The 20,703-nt window shown below is 40.4% G+C and overlaps 1 protein-coding gene and 1 non-coding gene across 2 annotated transcripts; both read left to right on the forward strand.

The window, feature by feature from the left end:
• The first annotated feature begins 1,356 nt into the window (after nucleotides 1–1,356).
• On the forward strand, nucleotides 1,357–3,133 carry LOC117240552. Its single transcript, XM_033506566.1, has 2 exons — nucleotides 1,357–2,909; nucleotides 3,112–3,133. Exons 1-2 carry the CDS (start codon nucleotides 1,357–1,359, stop codon nucleotides 3,131–3,133), a joined length of 1,575 nt encoding a protein of 524 aa, XP_033362457.1.
• A 4,752-nt stretch (nucleotides 3,134–7,885) lies between these two features.
• Nucleotides 7,886–7,992, forward strand: LOC117240553. Its single transcript, XR_004494732.1, has one exon. It is a non-coding gene; the product is annotated as a U6atac minor spliceosomal RNA (small nuclear RNA).
• Nucleotides 7,993–20,703: the final 12,711 nt, after the last annotated feature.

Below are 20,703 nucleotides of genomic sequence, written 5' to 3' on the forward strand. Positions count from 1 at the left end.
TTAAATTTCCCTTTACGTTTATTGTCTACCACGTGTTAGCTTAGAAAGTTGGTTTTCTCCACATCTGGTATGTTCCGTTGGCAACTTTCTCGCGAGGGCGGCTAAAACCCTTCCTGGTCCACCAACCGTCCTATTATCCAATCGGAGATGGTGTCTACTGCCCTCACTTTCTTAACCAAAATTGTCATCAACAAATCCGATAGTCCCGTGTCCTTAGACACACCCACCCCTAGCTTTCCTCAGACACAGTATCGTCAGTAAAACTTCACTTATTCTGTATCCTTAGAATAGTCAACATATCTGTCGGAGATGAAAGAACACCGGAGCCTTTGGAATTTTGGATAATCCCGCAACATTGTAACCTAGAGTCTACTATAGCTGTAATTGAACAATTGTAGTTATTCAACCCGATTGTAATTGTTCGAGAGTCGTGATAATGAGCTTGGGCTCGAGGCGACAGTCAGTCGCCGAACGTAGCCGCGGTCACGGGATGAACGCTTTGCCTAACAAAGGTATGGAGTAATTCTATAGCTCTCCTTAAAAGAAATATTCGTGGCGACACGCGACAGTAAACATTCCAACGGTTTCTGTCCCGTGGCTCGCCACACGCAGACCCTATTCTTCGAGTAAGATGATTGCCAGATGTCGATGCGTCTCCGCAGTACATGTTCGGCTAGCCCGAGGGCCCGTTATAAATCTTAAGGTTTAGTTAACTAAAGTCCTTCAAACAGACAAACAGTCTTTGTCCCAACTACGGGAAGATAGGGGAGACATATTTTTCAACGAGCGGCGTCTCCCACTAGCAACTTTCCCTCGAGGGCGGCTAGCATCTTTTTCTAACCACCGATATGGAGATTGACCAATTAGCAGCAACGCCAATTTCCTTTACTTTCTGAACGAAGGCTTTTCTCGACGAATCCGATGATCTCGTATCCTTAGACACACCCCATTATAGTTTTCCTCTGTGGCATCATCGGGACGGGAAAGGCATTCTCGCTCGCGATCTCATCGATCGAAGAGTAACGCCTTCGCGATCAGTGATTATTCTCAGACTTGGACTTTGTGAGTACGTTCTGTTGTCGTCCCGTTGACCGCGGATTCGTTATTGAGCCCGAGAGCATCGTCACTAGCGTCGCGAGTGCCGAACCGCCGTGATCAATTGTTAAGACTGTAATAATTCTATCATTGTAATAAACTACGCCTGTGTGTACCGTATCAATGGCTAATCCTCGAGAAGATTCATTTGACGCCCACAACCCCATTTCCAATGACCATCCGACATCAGAAGTGGGATCAGAACGGTTGCTAACGCTGGAAGGGCAGGTCGCTGTCATGAACAACCTAATCCATACGCTAATGCAACGAACGAATGCGGGAATCACCAAATTACCACATTTTAACCCAGAAGTCGCAGGCGCCGACCCAGCCGCGTGGTGCGCGGCTGTTAGTAGGGCTCTACAGAACAACCCCCTGCGAGAAGACGCGCTACACTCTGCCTTAAGTGACTCTCTACAGGGTTCTGCAGCACATTGGCTGGCGCGAACGGTGGGAAACGGAGAAGTTACCTGGCCTGGAATTAAGGAACGATTCCTTACAAAGTTCGGTGGCCGAGAGACGACGTCCTCATCGTTAATCAAGGTATCCGGGGAACCGCGGGAAGCGGGCGAATCCACGGGGGCGTTTGCCGGCCGTGTCCGTTCCCTCCTACAGACGCGGTGGCAACATTCTACGCTAGACGAAATACTTAACGCTGTCACTCTCTACATATTAATTCCACACGACCAACGTCTTAAACGATTGGCCCTCACGAGCGATATCAGAACGGAGGACCAATTCCTGAGCGAGATGCGACCCTTCTGTTACGAAGAAGAGTCGACATTTTCGCCGAGATATGCACCGGCGGAACCCGAAGCTAAGCGTCGCAAGTTATCGGGCCACCAGACGAGGTGTCATTACTGTGGTACTCTCGGACACAGAATAAAGGACTGCTACAAGAAGATGCAGAACGAACAGCAGAGGGATGCACGACGCCAGGAAGGAAACCGACCGGCCGCACCGTCCAAGGCGGTTTGCTACAGGTGTAAAGCGGAAGGCCATATCGCACCTAACTGCCCGGCGCGACGGGACGGTAGACCAGGCCCCAAGGATGAGCGTAAAGTCAACTCCTGCGTGGTGGACTCCCCAGCCGGTAGTTTAAGTCATCTGGGTGAGTCGTTCCCATTTTATTTCGATTCCGGAGCCGAGTGCTCATTAATTAGAGAATCTGTCGCTCCGAAATTCTCCGGTAGAAGAACGACAGATATAGTAGTTATGCGAGGAATAGGAAACACCTGCGTTAAGAGTACATCCCAGATCTTATCTACGGTACGCATTAACTGTTTTACATTGGAGATAACCTTCCACGTTCTGGCCGATGGTCACCTGCATTATGATATCATGATTGGCCGCGAGATCTTAAGCCAGGGTTTTGATGTAACTATTACACGGAATAGCGTCGATATTTGTAAAACGAAGACTATTAATGCCTGTAGTAAAACCCCCGAGGACGAGATCAATATCAATGCGGTTGACACTGACGTGGTTGGTAATGATAAAAGTCGGTTAATTTCTGTCCTCGAGAAATTCAAAGATTCATTCATTACGGGCTTCCCACGTACTCGCGTAAGCACGGGCCAGTTGGAAATACGGTTAATCGACCCTAATGTTACCGTGCAAAGAAGTCCCTACCGACTTAGCGAAGAAGAGCGTAGGATAGTGCGTGAGAGAATAGACGAGTTAATTAGAGCAAAAATCGTGAGGCCGAGCAACTCACCGTTCGCGAGCCCTATCTTACTTGTAAAGAAGAAAGACGGCTCAGATAGACTGTGCGTAGATTTTCGGGCATTAAATAAAAATACGGTCGCGGACCGGTATCCCCTACCGCTCATCGCGGACCAAATCGCGAGATTGCAGAAGGCGAGATACTTCATTAGCCTGGACATGGCCAGCGGATTCCACCAAATTCCCATTCATCCTAATTCGACGGAATATACGGCGTTCGTTACACCCGACGGGCAATACGAGTACGTGACTATGCCGTTCGGATTGAAAAATGCACCATCCGTTTTCCAGAGGGCCATTCTCAACGCCTTAGGCGACCTCGCGTATTCGTTCGTTGTTGTTTACTTGGACGACGTCCTAATTATTGCCGACTCAGTAGACCAAGCTCTAGAAAGGGTGAGCACCGTATTAGATACCCTCGTGAAAGCCGGATTCTCCTTTAACTTTTCGAAATGCTCCTTTTTAAAGACATCGGTACTCTACTTGGGATACGTAATTCGTAACGGAGAAGTCCGCCCAAACCCGGGTAAAATACAAGCCTTGAGTTCTCTACCTGCACCGTCGACCGTTACACAACTTAGGCAATTCATAGGTTTGGCCTCTTATTTCCGGAGCTTTATTCCCAAATTTTCACAAGTAATGAAACCCCTGTACGCACTTACCTCGAGTAACAAGAATATACCTTGGACGGATAGGCACGAACAGATAAGACAAAAGGTAATTTCCGTTCTGACCGACGCGCCGGTGCTAATGATATTTGATCCCAATTACCCCATAGAATTACATACGGACGCTAGCTCGGAAGGATATGGAGCCATTCTAATGCACAGGGTCGAAGGAAAAAGTCGAGTAGTGGAGTATTACAGCAAAAGGACTAGCCCTGCGGAATCTAGGTATCATTCCTACGAATTGGAAACGTTAGCAGTTGTAAACGCCGTCAAGCACTTCCGTCATTATTTACACGGACGAGAATTTCTCGTTGTCACCGATTGCAACTCCCTTAAAGCATCCAGTAGTAAGGTACACTTGAACGACAGGGTTTACAGATGGTGGGCTTACCTGCAAACTTTTACCTTTGACATTAGGTACCGGGAAGGTAAACGGATGGCCCACGTAGATTTCTTTTCGCGAAATCCCGTAGACTTGGATCGCAGTACGTTCAGTAAAATCGTAGAGAAAGAAATTAACCTAACCGAAATCTCCGACGATTGGCTACTAGCGGAACAACGTCGCGACCCACAAATTTCCGAGATCGTCGATAAATTACAGAACGAAGGGCTCGCGGAAGACGTCGCGAATACGTATGAGTTACGGTCCGGCACCCTTCATCGTAAAATACAGAGGAAAGGTAGAACTCTCTGCCTGCCCATCGTTCCGAGAGGGTTTAGGTGGTCCGTTATTAACCATGTGCACCAGTCCATTATGCACTTAGGTTGGGATAAAACGCTTGAAAAACTGTACGAGTATTACTGGCTCGAAGGAATGGCGAAGTATGTTCGCAAATTCGTAGAGAACTGTCATGCTTGTCGAGTTTCAAAGGCAAGTTCGGGTAGAGTACAAGCCGAACTACACCCCATACCTAAGACCAGTATACCTTGGCATACGGTTCATGTGGACATAACGGGCAAACTAAGCGGTAAAAACGATTCGAAGGAATACGTCATTGTGTTGGTCGACGCCTTCACCAAGTTCGTATACTTGCACCATACCCGTAAGTTAGACTCCATTAACACCATTAAAGCGCTTAAGTCCGCTATATTTTTGTTCGGCAGTCCCTGCCGGATAATAGCGGATCAGGGAAGATGTTTTACGGGCAAAGAATTTCGAGACTTTTGTCAAGATAAACACATTAAACTCCATTTAATTGCGACCGGAGCTAGTAGGGCCAACGGGCAGGTAGAGCGTATTATGAGTACGCTAAAAAACATGTTCACAACAATAGAAACCACCGGGCGGTCCTGGCAAGACGCGATCGGGGAAATACAACTGGCCTTAAATTGTACCACCAACCGCGTGACTAAGTCAAGCCCGTTGGAACTACTAATCGGTAAAACAGCGAGACCCTACGGCTTATCCCTACCCGACAGTATCGAAGAAAGAGAGGTAAATATCTCCCATGTAAGACAGCAGGCGATAAAGAATATAGAAGCAAGCGCCAAATACGATAAGGATAGGTTCGACAAAAACAAAGCTAAAATAGTTAGGTTCAACCTTGGCGATTTCGTGTTACGTAAAAACGAGGAAAGAAACCAGACGAAGTTAGATCCGAAATTCAGGGGTCCATTCGTAATAGCCGAGATTTTGGAAGGAGATAGATATACCCTAAAAACCTTAGACGGCAAACGATCATATAAGGACAGACACGACAGACTGAGAAAAATGCCAGAAGGTTGCGTCCCTGCTGAGTTAGACGTCTGCGGTGATGACAACGGCGGTGATAATAACGATGCAAGTATACTGACCTCAGAGGATCATTAACGCTGCGTTGTGGTCATAGTAATACACCGAGTGGTTTGATGTGTTTTTGTTGTAACCCGTTGAGAGGGTTGATGTGTTTTTGTTGTAACCCGTTGAGTGGGGTTACGTGCTTTTGTTGTAACCCGTTGAGTGGGGTTACGTGCTTTTGTTGTAACCCGTTGAGTGGGGTTACGTGCTTTTGTTGTAACCCGTTGAGTGGGGTTACGTGCTTTTGTTGTAACCCGTTGAGTGGGGTTACGTGCTTTTGTTGTAACCCGTTGAGTGGGGTTACGTGCTTTTGTTGTAACCCGTTGAGTGGGGTTTACGTGCTTTCTGGGTGTAATGCACCCAACGTGGCAATATGATCCAACAAACTGAGGTTCACCGGTGTACGAAATCGAAAATGATCTGTTGTGTCATTACGGTCCGACTGGCGACTCACAGAACGCACCTAACACTTTGAATACAAATTATAACATCACAAATTCCTATTCTCTTTTATTTTTCTGTTGTCAAACCTCCGAACGAAACTTTGTTATTGCACTGGACCCTTGACTTATTTGGACATTTAGTTAAATCGCAAATAATGTCAGTTATATCGAATCTAATGTAAGAAATATGATATTTTAGCTGCACACGAGGACGTGTGATAGTCAGGATGGCCGTGTCGGAGATGAAAGAACACCGGAGCCTTTGGAATTTTGGATAATCCCGCAACATTGTAACCTAGAGTCTACTATAGCTGTAATTGAACAATTGTAGTTATTCAACCCGATTGTAATTGTTCGAGAGTCGTGATAATGAGCTTGGGCTCGAGGCGACAGTCAGTCGCCGAACGTAGCCGCGGTCACGGGATGAACGCTTTGCCTAACAAAGGTATGGAGTAATTCTATAGCTCTCCTTAAAAGAAATATTCGTGGCGACACACGACAGTAAACATTCCAACGGTTTCTGTCCCGTGGCGGGCCACACGCAGACCCTATTCTTCGAGTAAGATGATTGCCAGATGTCGATGCGTCTCAGCAGTACATGTTCGGCTAGCCCGAGGGCCCGTTATAAATCTTAAGGTTTAGTTAACTAAAGTCCTTCAAACAGACAAACAGTCTTTGTCCCAACTACGGGAAGATAGGGGAGACATATTTTTCAACGAGCGGCGTCTCCCACTAGCAACTTTCCCTCGAGGGCGGCTAGCATCTTTTTCTAACCACCGATATGGAGATTGACCAATTAGCAGCAACGCCAATTTCCCTTACTTTCTGAACGAAGGCTTTTCTCGACGAATCCGATGATCTCGTATCCTTAGACACACCCCATTATAGTTTTCCTCTGTGGCATCATCGGGACGGGAAAGGCATTCTCGCTCGCGATCTCATCGATCGAAGAGTAACGCCTTCGCGATCAGTGATTATTCTCAGACTTGGACTTTGTGAGTACGTTCTGTTGTCGTCCCGTTGACCGCGGATTCGTTATTGAGCCCGAGAGCATCGTCACTAGCGTCGCGAGTGCCGAACCGCCGTGATCAATTGTTAAGACTGTAATAATTCTATCATTGTAATAAACTACGCCTGTGTGTACCGTATCAATGGCTAATCCTCGAGAAGATTCATTTGACGCCCACAACCCCATTTCCAATGACCATCCGACATATCTATGTCGGTCTCTTATAAGTCGCGTACTTAATGTATTGTTGTAACTAAGTCTTACATAACGTGGTTGGAGTGAATTGTGATTTATGTTAATTCAGTGCGTGTTACATTGTGATTGGTGAATTCATAATAAAGGTTGATTAAAACCAAGTAAATAGTTGTGTTACGACTCGACTATATTTTATTTTCACCGACCAACCCAAAAATTACGTGACAATATCGTCGCACGCCGACTCACACTCCGTGTCCGCTCAACTCGCACTCTGCTTCTCGACTGACCCTCTGCCCGTTTTAGCACTCTATTGTCTTTTCCTGGGCCCACCGCACACATGTTCTACAGACGCTCGTAGCCAGGCTCACGTAGGTCTTTTCGGTAAAGCTATTTACCTGAAGGACCCGGCAATGCATTGATAGAGCCGACAGAGCCTCGGCTCTCGCGACATTGTCTGTAGTTAGCTCGACGTTTCTTGGGCCCTTCTCCCCGATACTACATACGTCTCCTTCAAAAGGCTAATTAGAATACTTCCTGATATACATTGCCAGATTAAGAATCAAATCCTTTCCAATCAGCCAGAAAGTCGACGGGGCAGCCAGCTACGCTCGTTAAAGCCCAGAACTGAAGACGACGCGTCCCGAGTTCGAATCCTCGGCATGGAAGGACAGAAAAAAAGGGGAACGAAAAACCAAAATTTCTCTTAGAATATACAAACAGGCAAGCGGCCAGCCCCTCCCTTGCGTGTCTTCTGGGTGTACTTTCTAGGAATATTTGGTTAAAGATACTACTTGGTGTTCTTCAGCACACAGGGGTGGTGTCCTCCGACGATCAGCTCGCGCTGGTACCACTGTCCCGTTCGTGGAGGTTTTAGCCGGTAAGAATCCGGCACTACCTTCCGCCCGCGACCGCAGGGTAGTAAGGTGTCTATGAAGATTTCCTCCACGTAAAAAAAAAAAAAAATTTTTTTTTGTAATACGGAAGGAGACACGTTTAACACTCCCATAGACAAGGATGGAACACATATATAAATGGTAAGGCACTGTCGCCTTTCGTCGGGACTTATCAGATCTTTTTGGAGGGACCGCGAAGGGCTTCCGCTATCCTTCCGGATAACACAGGTTATCTATTAACCTTTTCTTGTGGCAAATGATCTTTACAGCTACATCCTTTCGAGCATTGCATTTCGAACAATATATTAGACGCGAATTTAGATGTTTGATCCATTGACATCGTGTAATCAAAAACGAAATAAGAAAGATAAAAACATTTGATATACAACACAGTATTACCGAGTAAATTTACACTATTAATTAGCAAATTCCAGACTTGAACAATATAATCATAGGCAAAACTTGGATACGTACCGGTGGTTAGAAGGTGGCGCCTACTGACATTCTGAATCAACTTCAGTAAGCGTATTTCCTTGAATGATGAAATTAAAAATGTTACACGAGCAGCGGTAATATCGTAAATTGTTTATAATTTAATTAGACATAATGTTACTTATATGCTTGTAAAAAGTTTCTATTTGTAAATTGGTTCGTTAATTATTTTGTTTTACTTTATTTATATGATCATATATTACTTTATATCCTTTTATTTCATTTTATGTTTCTTTATCTCCTTTATTTATTTTATTTCATTAGCATAATTTTCTTTAATCTGTTCTATCTTTTCTAATAATCTGTAAGTACTGTAATTTTAAAGCCATTGGTTTGGATTCATTATAACTAATATTTTATTGATCTGCGGCATTTCAGTCAATATCACACCATTATGTTATTATTATTATTATATTATAATATTATGTAGTTATTATTATATTAAAACTGTTTTGTGAATAAACGCTAAAAAAGGTACACATTATACAGTTGTTCATCGAAATCGTTACAAAGTTACGTAGTATCTAAACACCCGACGCAACACTTAAAACTCGTTTGTCGGAAAATAGCAGCATTGCTGTCAATGACATTAGCATAATCGTCTGTGCTATGTGTATCAACACAAGCGTCGGACGCGTGTATCAGCTGTTGTTGCTATGAGAGTGGTGCAGTCAGGCGATCGATGTTGTCCATACAATTCGGATTTAAGACTCAGACTGCGGATTTTAGACGCAGCCGCGTAAGGCGCTATGGAAATTCCATCTTTAGACGATTGTCAAACATGTACTTACATACGTTTAAGGCGGATTCAATATTTGAAAATTTTTGAAAATCAGTTGGAAGTAAAATTTTCAGAATTAAAAGACAGACGTGTGTTTATAACTTCCAACATCAGAAAGTTTTTTATTGCGAACGAAATGTTATTTAGATATGTTAAATCTTACACATTAAACCTTCAAAGGAGCAACTCGATTACAAAAATAGTTTCTGAATTCCATTTTCATGAAAATGAGCAATACCAGCTATCCATAACCAGCTATCGACGAGACAAGCCAACTTTTTTTTCCAGAAATTCCCTGTAAGCCACGGATAGGATAGAAACAAGAGGAATCGTGTACTATTGGTTTGGCATTTAAGTGATTGCAGATTTTGCCATTAAGTGGTAATGACAAGATCCGCAATCATTTAGTTGCCAACCAAATGTATTATAGTTTGAATGTATATGTTGATATTAAAACTATTCGATTCTTCGATCCATACTATGGAATCCAACATCCAAAATAGTAGAGAAGACAATTGACAAAAGATGAATGGATGAAATAATAGCTAAATCCCTTTTTTTTGGTACGTGGAGAAATCCTCATGGACGCTTTGTTGGTGCTGCAGCAGCATAGCAGTGTCGGATACTTACCGACTAAAACTCCACGATGGCATGCCTACGCGTGTAACAGGAATACCACGGGACCTTTTGCGAATTACCGCTGGTGCACTCTCCTAAAAGTGTCCTAACTGATTAATTTCACGCTAGGGGACGCCATTGCTGCTAGCGCCCCGTCCCCTGCTAGAAGGGTTGAGCGGGGCACAGCGGTCCAGGTCCTCTTCCTCGGCCGCAATAAAAAATTTTTGTTTTTCTTTTCTTTTGTTTTTTTTTATGTTTTTCTTTCTTTTGTCCTTCCGTTTCAGTTGGTAGTGATTGCCTGTGTTTTTTATTTTTTCTTTTTTTTTCGTGAAGGAAGTTCTCATAGACAACCTCTTATCTCTCCATCTTACCGGCCGGGGGCACAGAGCGGCGGCAGAGGGTAGTGTGTCGGCCGGACTCTTACCGGCTAAGATCTCCACAGTCGAAATGGTAGGAACATGGTCGGAAGTGTGAGCGTTCGTCGGCTCTGGGGTGCTTACCAAGCAACTCTACCAAGCACTCTCAGTAAGTATACCAACAACACATGCAAGAGGAGCTGACCGCTTGCCTGTTGTATATTACTTGTAAGGGAAATTTTGGTTTTTCCGTTCCTGTTTTCAAGTTCTCTTTGCCAAGGATTCGGACTCGCGACGCGTTGTCTTCAGTTCTGGGCCTTAACGAGCGCAGCTGGCTGCCCCTCCGAGCTTCTAGATGATTGGGAAGTATTTGATTCTTAATGTGGCAATGTATATCAGGAAGTATTCTAATTAGCCTCTTGAAGGAGATGTACATTTTTCATAGCCCTTTCAAAATATAAGGGGTAAAGGTAAATAATTCCCTTAATTAAATCGTTATTATTAAATCTATTATGAAGCTCTTAATAATATATTTTTGCTGCTATTATAATTCTTGTAGTAAGAGATGGCCGTTCTAAAATAATTGCTGCTTCTTCTAATGCACTTATTTTCAAGATGCCTAGCCTTGCGTTTTCCATCGCACTGGCAGAGATTTTATAACATATGGGATTGGCATAAGTTATAAATAGGTCTAATTAATAATTTGTAACAGAAGATTTTAACCTCAAGATGTAGGTCCGATGCAAATGATCGAATTTGTTTACTTCGTTGGAAATTTGATTGAGGTGCATTCTATACAATTGTACAGTTTTAATGATTTTTGGAACCGTTTCAATTTTTGTTAGGATTTCTTCTAGACTTTCATTTGAGGGTAAAGCTATAGTTTTGAGATTTGTTTTCTAAGCTATATTGGTTTTTAATTTATTGTTTTCATCAAAAAGTTTATCTATATTTTTATTTATTAATTCTAAATCATCGTCATCCAGAGTTTCAAATAGATTGCTAGAAATGAATCCAACAAAATTCAATAACTCTCTTCGGTAACGAGTGGGTGTCATAAGTTTAATATGCATTACTAAATTGTCTAAATTTCTTTCGTGAGCGCGAGTAATCATTTCATTGAAAGACTGGCATTCACTCGTACAATGCTCTGTTAACATTAGTCTAAATCTTTTAATTTCGCTTAGTTTTGCATATATATCCTTAATGTCTAAACATATAATTACGTTTACAGATTCGCTATATATGTATGCATGAGCTAATTTTTCTTGATATATAGAACGTTTAGCTTAGCTATCTATGAAGAAGATGAAGACCGTCCTGGAAAGTAAGGTTTAATACGATTACCATGTATTTTCCTAATCGAGTCATTTACCATTATTTCGTAATAAAGGGTTTTTACTTTTTCAATGGTGTATGGCCCTAGCCATTCGGTATCTAACTTGTGTTCTTTATGATCGTTATGAACTAATACTAAATCTCCTTCTCTAAAAATGGATTGAAGTTTAATAATTTTTTTTTATCTCTTTCATATCTTTGTTAACTCTTCATTAGAGTTTCTCTGTCTTTAAGTAGTTTGGCAGCTCATTCTCGATTCCTGAAGCTAACATCATCAGCGTATGTTCTTTGGAGATTCTGGGATATGGTAGAGGGGAGATTGGCCTCATGTCCAAATGTGAGTTCGAAAGGGGTATATCCAATGGCATCATGAACCATTATGTTATATGCTAGACACACAAAATTTAGGTTTTGATCCCATTCTGTTTCATTGTCGTTTTGTATAGCTTTTAACATGTCGGATATTACAGCACGTGTTCGATCTAAGCTTCCGTTGGATTACGGGTGGAATGAGGTGGTTTTTATATGTTTGATTCTAAATGCTTCTTCGTATCGTTGCATTAGTTCGCTAATGAAACTTTCGTTTCACGGCTTACGTTTGGGTGCGGAGAATATATAAATGTAGTGATTCAGTAAAGCGTTCCAGATTGATTGGGTCTGTTGTTGGGTCTGTTTTTAAGGGTACAAGTAATAAATATTTGGTTAGTTCATCGTGTATAGAGAGAATGTATTGGTTTCCTGTCTTGGTCTTTTTCAATGGACTTATCAAATCCATAGCGATTTTGTCGTTAGGTTCTAATGGGGTGTCAGTTATTTGTGATTCTTCCTTTCCTCTTATCCGAACAGTCTTTGATGTTTGACACGTCGCACAAGTTCCTATTCCAGTTTTTATTCTGTCCATTAGGTGTGGGATATTATATTTGTCATTGATTTTGTCGTACGTCTTTTGCATTCCGGGATGTCCTATCAAGTCATGATTTTCTTTTAGTACTTGTTCTATCTCTTCTTCACTTAAACTCTGTATTGGTTCGTAAGCAAATTCTATGTCGTCGCTTTGGTCATTGAAAAATAAAAGAAGTCTTCTTATGTGTGCTTTTTCTTGTGCGTTTAAGTTAATGTCTCCTATTCCGATCTTTCTACTTGTTTGAAGTATGTTTGATATTTTCTGTAACCATGTGGTTTCGTCATATGGGCTTAGATCGTTTTTGTTAATTGGAAAAAGTAGTCTTTGCTAGATGTTAGTTTTAATAATTTTGGTATTTCTTCTGATTTTTCCCAGTGTTTGAATCGTTTTAATAAAACGTCAGTTTGTGTTATCGCGTGTATTCTGGATAGGGCGTCAGCGGCTGTGTTTTCCTTTCCATTTACGTAATCCATGTCATATTCGTACTCCTCTAATTTTAGTCTTCATCGAATCAATCGGCTAGAGGGTTCCTTGCAGTTGTGTAGCCATTTAAGAGCTTGATGGTCTGTTTGAATTTTGAATTTGCGGCCTAGTAAATATTGTCTAAGTCTTTTAACTGCCCAAACGATAGCTAATAATTCCTTTTCTGTCATAGTATAATTTCATTCAGGGGGGTTTAATGTTCTTGAAACGAAGCAACAAGGGTGTCCGTCTTGTGAAAGAATGGCTCCTAAACCTTCGTTACTGGCATCCGTTGTTAACGTAAATGTTTTCGTATAGTCGGGATATCTTAATACTAAGGCTTGGCATAGTTTTTCTTTTAATGTTGTTGAGATATATATAATTTTCTGTGCTGGACTGGCTTGAATGCGTAGTAGAGATACTTGTATGCGGGTATCTGTGTGTGGAGGTATGTGTGTGCGCGGCGTCTCGAAAACAGATGAAGGTAAACTATTCAGTCGGTTAACAGTCGGGTATAGAAGAAAGTGAATATCTTCGGAATCGTTTATCAAATAAATATATAATTATTCTAATATTAATTGCAAGTGTAAATTTAGTGTTCCTGTAACATTATTTCGGCTATCAAGGTCCACAATTCTCAACATGGTAGCAAAAATCGTGGTTGCCGAGATTCAAGGTTATGGAACCACGTGAAACCGGAAGTGAATATATAAAAGTCGATTTTTAAAAAATTGGAAATAAGTTCTGAAGAGATAAAGAGGCTATTGGCAGAACAAATAAAAGGAACCTGGATAATGAAGAAAACTATTTTTGAAAAAGAAGAAAAAAAGGATGAAAATAAAAAACGAATCAAGCTGCCAAGGGACGATGAAATTAAACTTCAAATATTCGATGGACGTGATTACAAAATGTGGAAGAAAAGAGTATTAATGTATTTAAAGTGTAAAAAATGTCTAGAACCGGCTTCATGAGAGAAAATGGACACGGATGCGCAAGATAACTGAGATGAAAAGAATCAATGGGCGATGAACTACATCTATGGTAGTATAACGAATGAACAATTAGAATTTGTTGGTGATCGACACTGCTTTAAAAATAATTAAAAAATTTGATGAGATGTATATGAAGGAAGCAACAGCATTGCAAATTTGTATAAGAAGTGGACTAGACATGATGAGGCTGAAAGACTTTGAAGAATCAAATACATTTTTCACGGAATTTGAAAAAACGATAAATAAATTAAAGAGTGCTGGTGCAAACGTAAGTGAACGTGAAAAACTCGACTACATGCTGAAAACACTACCAGAATCATCGAGCTATATTGGTGACTTGAACGACTCATTGAAAGAAAGTGATCGAACTTGTGAATTTTTAAAAAATATTTACATTTGAACTTTTTACAATGCCATCGATCGATACGAATAGACGAACGTCCTCTCTAGGACGATCATTATAACGAATCATTATAACGACTCATACTGTAGAATAGCAAGCGTAGAGTTGAACGGAAGAATGGACGAGCAACGATTACAACCGGCATACACTATCTCTGTACTTGTATTTAAAGTGATTTTAATATACACTGACTATTACAATTTTATCACTCGTCTCTTGAATAAACCAACCAACACGTAGAATAAACCACCTCGGCTCGTAATTTTTGGAATAAGATACGAGATGTTCCACATAATCCATATATTCCTTGTCTTTGTTTTCAAACTGAACAGTATCTAGAAGTTATTTACAAATTCGGACATATTCCATCTGAAACATTTATTTTCTGAGATTCCTTAGATTTATAGATTAGCATAAGAAATATTTACCGATTATATAAAATATAAATATTTACCACTGTACGACAAATGTTTGTTATATACTTATAACAATTATTGTGCCGATTTAAAATATTCATAACCAAGGTTATATATATGTCGGGTTAACATTAGAATTTAAGGCGCGTAACGATTCTTCGTTTGAATTAGCCATCGTTTTACGAAGCAGAGATTATATTTACACGAATATACAAGACTTTTACAAAGTACGATAAATATTGAGTTTAACGAATGAGTTTAACGAATAATAAGATTAATGAAGGCTATTAACAATGCTCTTGGGTTCAAACGAATCCACGGTCAACGGGATAACTCTTTACTATGCGTAGAATAATTTTAGCTATAAAATACGATTGTTGAGACGCTCGGTATAAACTGCTCGATGTGTCACTCTCCAAGCAATCGCACGAATAATAAACTGATGGAAATTTTCCTTGCTGTACGATTGCATTTGTTTGTTATATGCTCGTTGGAAGCATCGAGAAGGTTCCAATCGCCGTTGCTACGCAGTTTCTGCCTGGAGTTTGATTAGTAATACAACGTGTGTCCCATTATATCGACACCTCCGAGGTACAATCCCATGTGGCTAGGCCCGTTGTTGAGGCCGTATGCCGCCACATTTCTAGGGAGAACCATACAACCACACCACACCTCCGTCAGGTAAAACGTTCTTCCCGTGACCGTGGCTACGTTCGGCCACCAGTTGTCGCCTCGAGCCCAAGCTCATTATCACAAATCTCGAACAAATACAATCGGATCGAATGACGACAATTGTTTAATTACGCCTATGATAGAATCTAGATTACGGTGTTAAGGGATTTTCCCGAAGTTCCAAAGGGAAGGCTCCGATGTCCTTTCATCTCCGACATGTATATATAAAGAATATATAAAGAATAAGTTGATTAAAGTCTTGAACACAAATACAAATTTAATGTTAATTATTCTCATTTTTTAACCTTTAACGCTCCGACTTTTAATTGTGAATATCGACCGACAATTCCAACTTATTCTCATTCTACTTCGACTTGCAAGCTTTTAACACTTTACCGACCGATAGCCGAATAATCGCTTTTTAGTCTCCGACGCTTACCGACCGATAGCCTATTCATCGGCTTTTTGTCGTCGACGTTTACCGACCAATAGCTTATTAATCGACTATGTTACGCCGGGCGACTCTCTGCCTGGCCCAGGTCACACACCGTGGGCCAGACGGACACCGAAACCCGAGTAACTTGCCTGCTAAGGTCCTTCAGACCCAACAAATGTCTTTTTCTAAATCAGTTTCTAAAGACTATTGTTTACTACGGCTTGACACGAGAAGGTTAGTTTTTCTCACGTACGATGCTTCCTACTAGCAACTTTCTATCGAGGGCGGTTAAGACCCTTCCTAGTCCACCAACCTTCGTTTGTCCAATCCGAGGCAATGTATACTGCCCTCACTTCCTGACCTACAATGGCATGAACAAATCCGATGGTCCCGTGCGCTAGACACACCCATCACTGGCTTTCCTCCGACACAGCATCGTCACTCAACTTCACTTCTTCTACCTCGTTGGAAAAGTCAACTACTATGTCTAATGCTAACGCCTATCGTGGCAGTCAAACGCGAGAGTCGGTTTTCGGTATTGTCGAGCATACATCTCCTCTACTAAATATATTATATGACTACGTCCACTAATACACTAAATCCAATTATAAGAGCCCTGCTCTAACGTACATATCTATCTTATCTTCGTGCGATAAGTGATTATCTATTTATCTATGCTCATCAGTGTAATCTAAGTGTTGGAAATATATGATTTATAATTCTGTGAATCACAGTGTTATACAAACTCAATAACCCCTATTATCTCAACGGAAATCAGGGGATCGATCAATTCGTGGTGTCGATTGTTATAATCGTAACGGGAATTTACGACTCCCGTTGACGTCTCTCCTCGCGACTGCGTCTCCCCGCGATTGGTCGAAATAACAGACTATTATTATAATTAAAAGCTATTACTTATAATTCTCAGTGAGAATTAATTATAAAATTCTTCCAAATAAAAAAGAAAGAAAAAAACTTCTTAAGTGTCAGATTTTAAAAAGAGTACCGCACCGCATCGCACATTGGTGGTGCTTGGGAGGCACACTTGGAGCGTTAAGTGTTAAGAGGAGATATAAATTTGTAAATTTATCAAATTCAGAAATATTATTCAGAAAAACTTCAATAACTTTGACATTTTTTAGGAAAAAACACGTTTTGCAACACACGTTCAATTCTTTATTAGGTGCCAAACGGAAATGAAAAAGTTATCAATGTACAATGGAAGCTACCCACATTAAAAAGGAGAGCATGCATGCGCTAGCCTCCGCGGTACATCTCACGAACGCACGGTAGTGGGGATGTCGCTGGGCAACGGAGGGAAGAATCCGTTCGATCAATCACTTTATCTGTATGCGATTAATATCGTTGTGTAATATCGGAATATATTAAAGGTGTAATTTTGTCCGATTAATTATAATTTATTAATAATGGATTGAAAATACAGATATTAGTTAGACAGAGAAACGATGTTTGATTAACAGGAAAACTAAATGCAACGCTCGTATTTACAACAAATAACTTGACAACTATTTGGTAACTCTCTCTCTCTCTCTCTCTCACTAGCAACTCTACACTCGACAACATTCGCAACTCAATTCTAACGACTCTATGCTTCGACGTCTCGATCAACTCTGACCCTCGCCAATGCATTCCTGCTCGGTCGTGCTCGCTCTTGCTCTCGTCCTCTCTCTCTCACACACACACACACACACACTTTTCGGCTCACATACTCTGGCCTCTCGATTGCCACTCCTTGAAATATGAAACCGTACTTCTGTTTTGACGCTGCTTATCTTTTCTCGCGTCACTGTTACCAGGCGCTCTTGGATGTAAACAAACCACAAAAAGACGGCGTACACGGTGTTTTCTAATTTCAGCCGATCTCCAATCAAAGCTATTCTACGATATTACAGTTGTATTCCAACAAAAATTCATGTATTGCAGAAAGATGACATAAATGATAATAGATTCTAATGTAAATTAAAAAACAGTGTTTGCAACATCGTCACTTAATTTGCGAAATTGATTACTGTGACTTCTGAACGGCTAATAGAACAGCCAACCTTTAATATGCATATCCACATATACCATGTATAACTAATTTGACTTAAATCAATCTAATGAAAATAAGTATATGTAATTGCGCTCCTGTCCTAATAAATGTATTTCATAATTTTACAAAAAATATATTGCAAAAATAAATAAAAAGTTTGAGATACCAATCGACTCGATGAATATAATAGCATTAGTGTAAAAAATAAAGTTGTATAAATGTTTAGAGATTTATACAAATTCTGTATAAATAATGTATAAGTAAATTACTCATTGTTCCTTTCTGTTTTTTTTCTTGCGTTATGTTATGTAAAATTGAAAAGTTTGCAGTAATAATGACACAATTGTTACTAAATAATAGGCAACAGTTTTAAGAAATAATATCTTTTGAATAAAACCTCGGATCAACGAAAATGAATTACACAACTTTTTCAGGTTGAAATACTTTTTGTGGTAAAGACTATACCAAATTAGATACTCTTTCGCGATCCTTATCACGTACGATATCAACCGTAAGGTAATTTATATAATTTATATAATAATAATTTAATTTACACTAAATTTAATTCACATTAAATTATTATTATATAAATTATTATTATTTTATTATTATTATTGCTTAGTCCGTGCCTTTCGGCTTTGGACGAACTTTCGGTTTTACATCTCTTATATCTATTTCGCTTCTTATATGTCTACCTCCCCTCTTATCCGCTCTATTCTATTTCACTCCCTTAATTATTCTATCTCTACGAACTAAATACTAGAAACTACAAATTAATAACTAATGACTAATAACTATTGCAGCTTTGGCCTTTAGCCTCTTTGCTGTGCTTCCTTCCTGTCGTTTGCCCTTTCCTTCTCTATTATTGCTTTCAGTTCTGTTAAACCTTTTCCAGTCTCGTTTAGTGTTTTTCCTATGTCCTTTGATCCTCCCGTTATTTCACATTCTTCTATTACATGTCTCAGGTCTTCTTCTTTCCTTCTACGTAGTCTGCATCTTTTTTCTCCCTCCTCTTTCCAGTATTCCCTAGCTTTGGTCTCGTTTCCACATCTGAATCTTGCCAATATTCTTCCGTCCTTCCACTTCATCCTCCCTTCCAAGTACTTTGGTAATTTTTCTTTGGCGATATTTCTGTAGTGTCTGCTTCTCTCTTACTTCTTTCTTCTATAATTTGGTCTACTGCCATCCTTGTTTGCTCCTCTCTTGCTTCTATCTGTGTCCATCCATTTCTCACCTCTTTTAGTCCCTTCTTTCTTTTTCTTGCTCTTTTTCCTTCCTGGCCATTTCCCCAATTTCTCTCTCTTTCCTTTATACACTCCTTTACTCCTTTTTAGTTCCTTTTTCATTCTAGGGCTTTATCTTCATACCTTGCTGCTCTTTTTAATGCTTTTTCTTTCATTTCTATTAGCTTGCATTCTTCTATCGATATATAACTTGGTGCTGTCATACCTAATATCCGTTTTATATATCTTCTTTGTATTCTATTCAGTCTTTCTTCCATATCCCAGCCCCATACCTCTGCTTCAAACATCTTCATTCTCCTCTCGTAGTCCTGTTTGAATATTCTTTCTCCCACGCTCCATGTTTTCTTCGTTGCTATTGTTGCTCTCTTTTTCCTGTCTTGTATGTGTTTCTCATCACTGCCGTTTTTCTCTAGCATGTAGCCTAGGTATCATATCTCGTCCACTTCTTCTAATTCTTGCTCTCCCCATTTCCATTTTCTTTGTCTCCTTTTATCCTTCTTTTTTTGGAAAACTACTATCTTGGTCTTTTCCGTGCTCGGTTCTAATTCGGCTTTCTTTAAAAATTGTTTGAATCTCTTTAGCATATCTTTTAGCTCCTCTTCTCTATCTGCCATCGACACAATATCGTCTGCATATGTTAGTGACCATACCTTTCTTTCTCCTACCACTATGCCCCCAGCTTGTCCTTGCCTTAGTTCTTCTTCCAGTCTTGTTTGACTCCCCTCGCAGTCCTAAATTCCCTTGTGTCGCGGTTCTTGACTCTCGTATATCGCTTTAATCCTTCGGGTTAGTTTTTCGCTAATCCCCATTTTCCTCATTTTCTCCTCCAGTTTCTCTCTGTTTAGTCTGTTGAACGCCGCTCTTAAGTCCGCAAAGCAGGCATATAATTTCCCTCTTCCTTTACCTAGCTGCTTGTATATGATGTGGTTTATCACAAAAACCGCATCGGTCACTCCTCTTCCTTTTCTGAATCCGAATCTTCCAGTTTGTTTTCAATCTCTGCCTTCAGTCGTTCGTCCAGTATCTCTGCATAGATCTTGTATGCTGTATCCATTAGCGCTACTCCTCTGTAGCTCTTCGCTACTCTCTTGTCCCCCTTCTTACATATCGGACGTATTACTCCTTTTTTCCAATCTTCTGATATCCCCTCCCTATTTCCATATTCTCCTTAAGGGGGGGGGGGTAAGGTATTAAAATTTTTTTGTATTTTTTTAATTGAATGCATAATATCTTAAGAATATTGTATCAAAATGTCAAGTCGATTGGAGCAAAATTGACAAAGTTACGAGTATTTTCATACATGTCGGATTTTAATACCTACCCGACCCGAACGTGCTATTGATACCTGGCAGATGTTTCGCTCTCTATATAATACATAATCTTACCCCCCAGATACCGGTGCCCCTTTGAACACTATTTCTGTACATAATTTACCAAGTAACGCTGGAGAGTTTTTTCAAATTTGTTAATTATTTTTATTTTACAATAACAAATTATCCGACTTTTTCGCAAAAAATCGCATTTTCCATTCAAAGTGTTCCAAAAAAGTGAAAAATTGAAATTTCGAAAAATCCTCCCAGCGTTACCTGGAGGAAACTGTTTCCTAACGAATGAACTTTAACTTTTTGATTTCAGATGATACAGCACCAAGTTACGACGGGCACCGCAATTCTACTTTTTTCCGAGACACGTCCGTGAAAATTTTATACAATATACTTCGAATGTCAT

This window comes from Bombus vosnesenskii, unplaced genomic scaffold, assembly GCF_011952255.1.
Source record: "Bombus vosnesenskii isolate JDL3184/JDL3185 unplaced genomic scaffold, Bvos_JDL3184-5_v1.1 scf7180000014785, whole genome shotgun sequence".
Lineage (NCBI taxonomy): Eukaryota > Metazoa > Arthropoda > Insecta > Hymenoptera > Apidae > Bombus > Bombus vosnesenskii.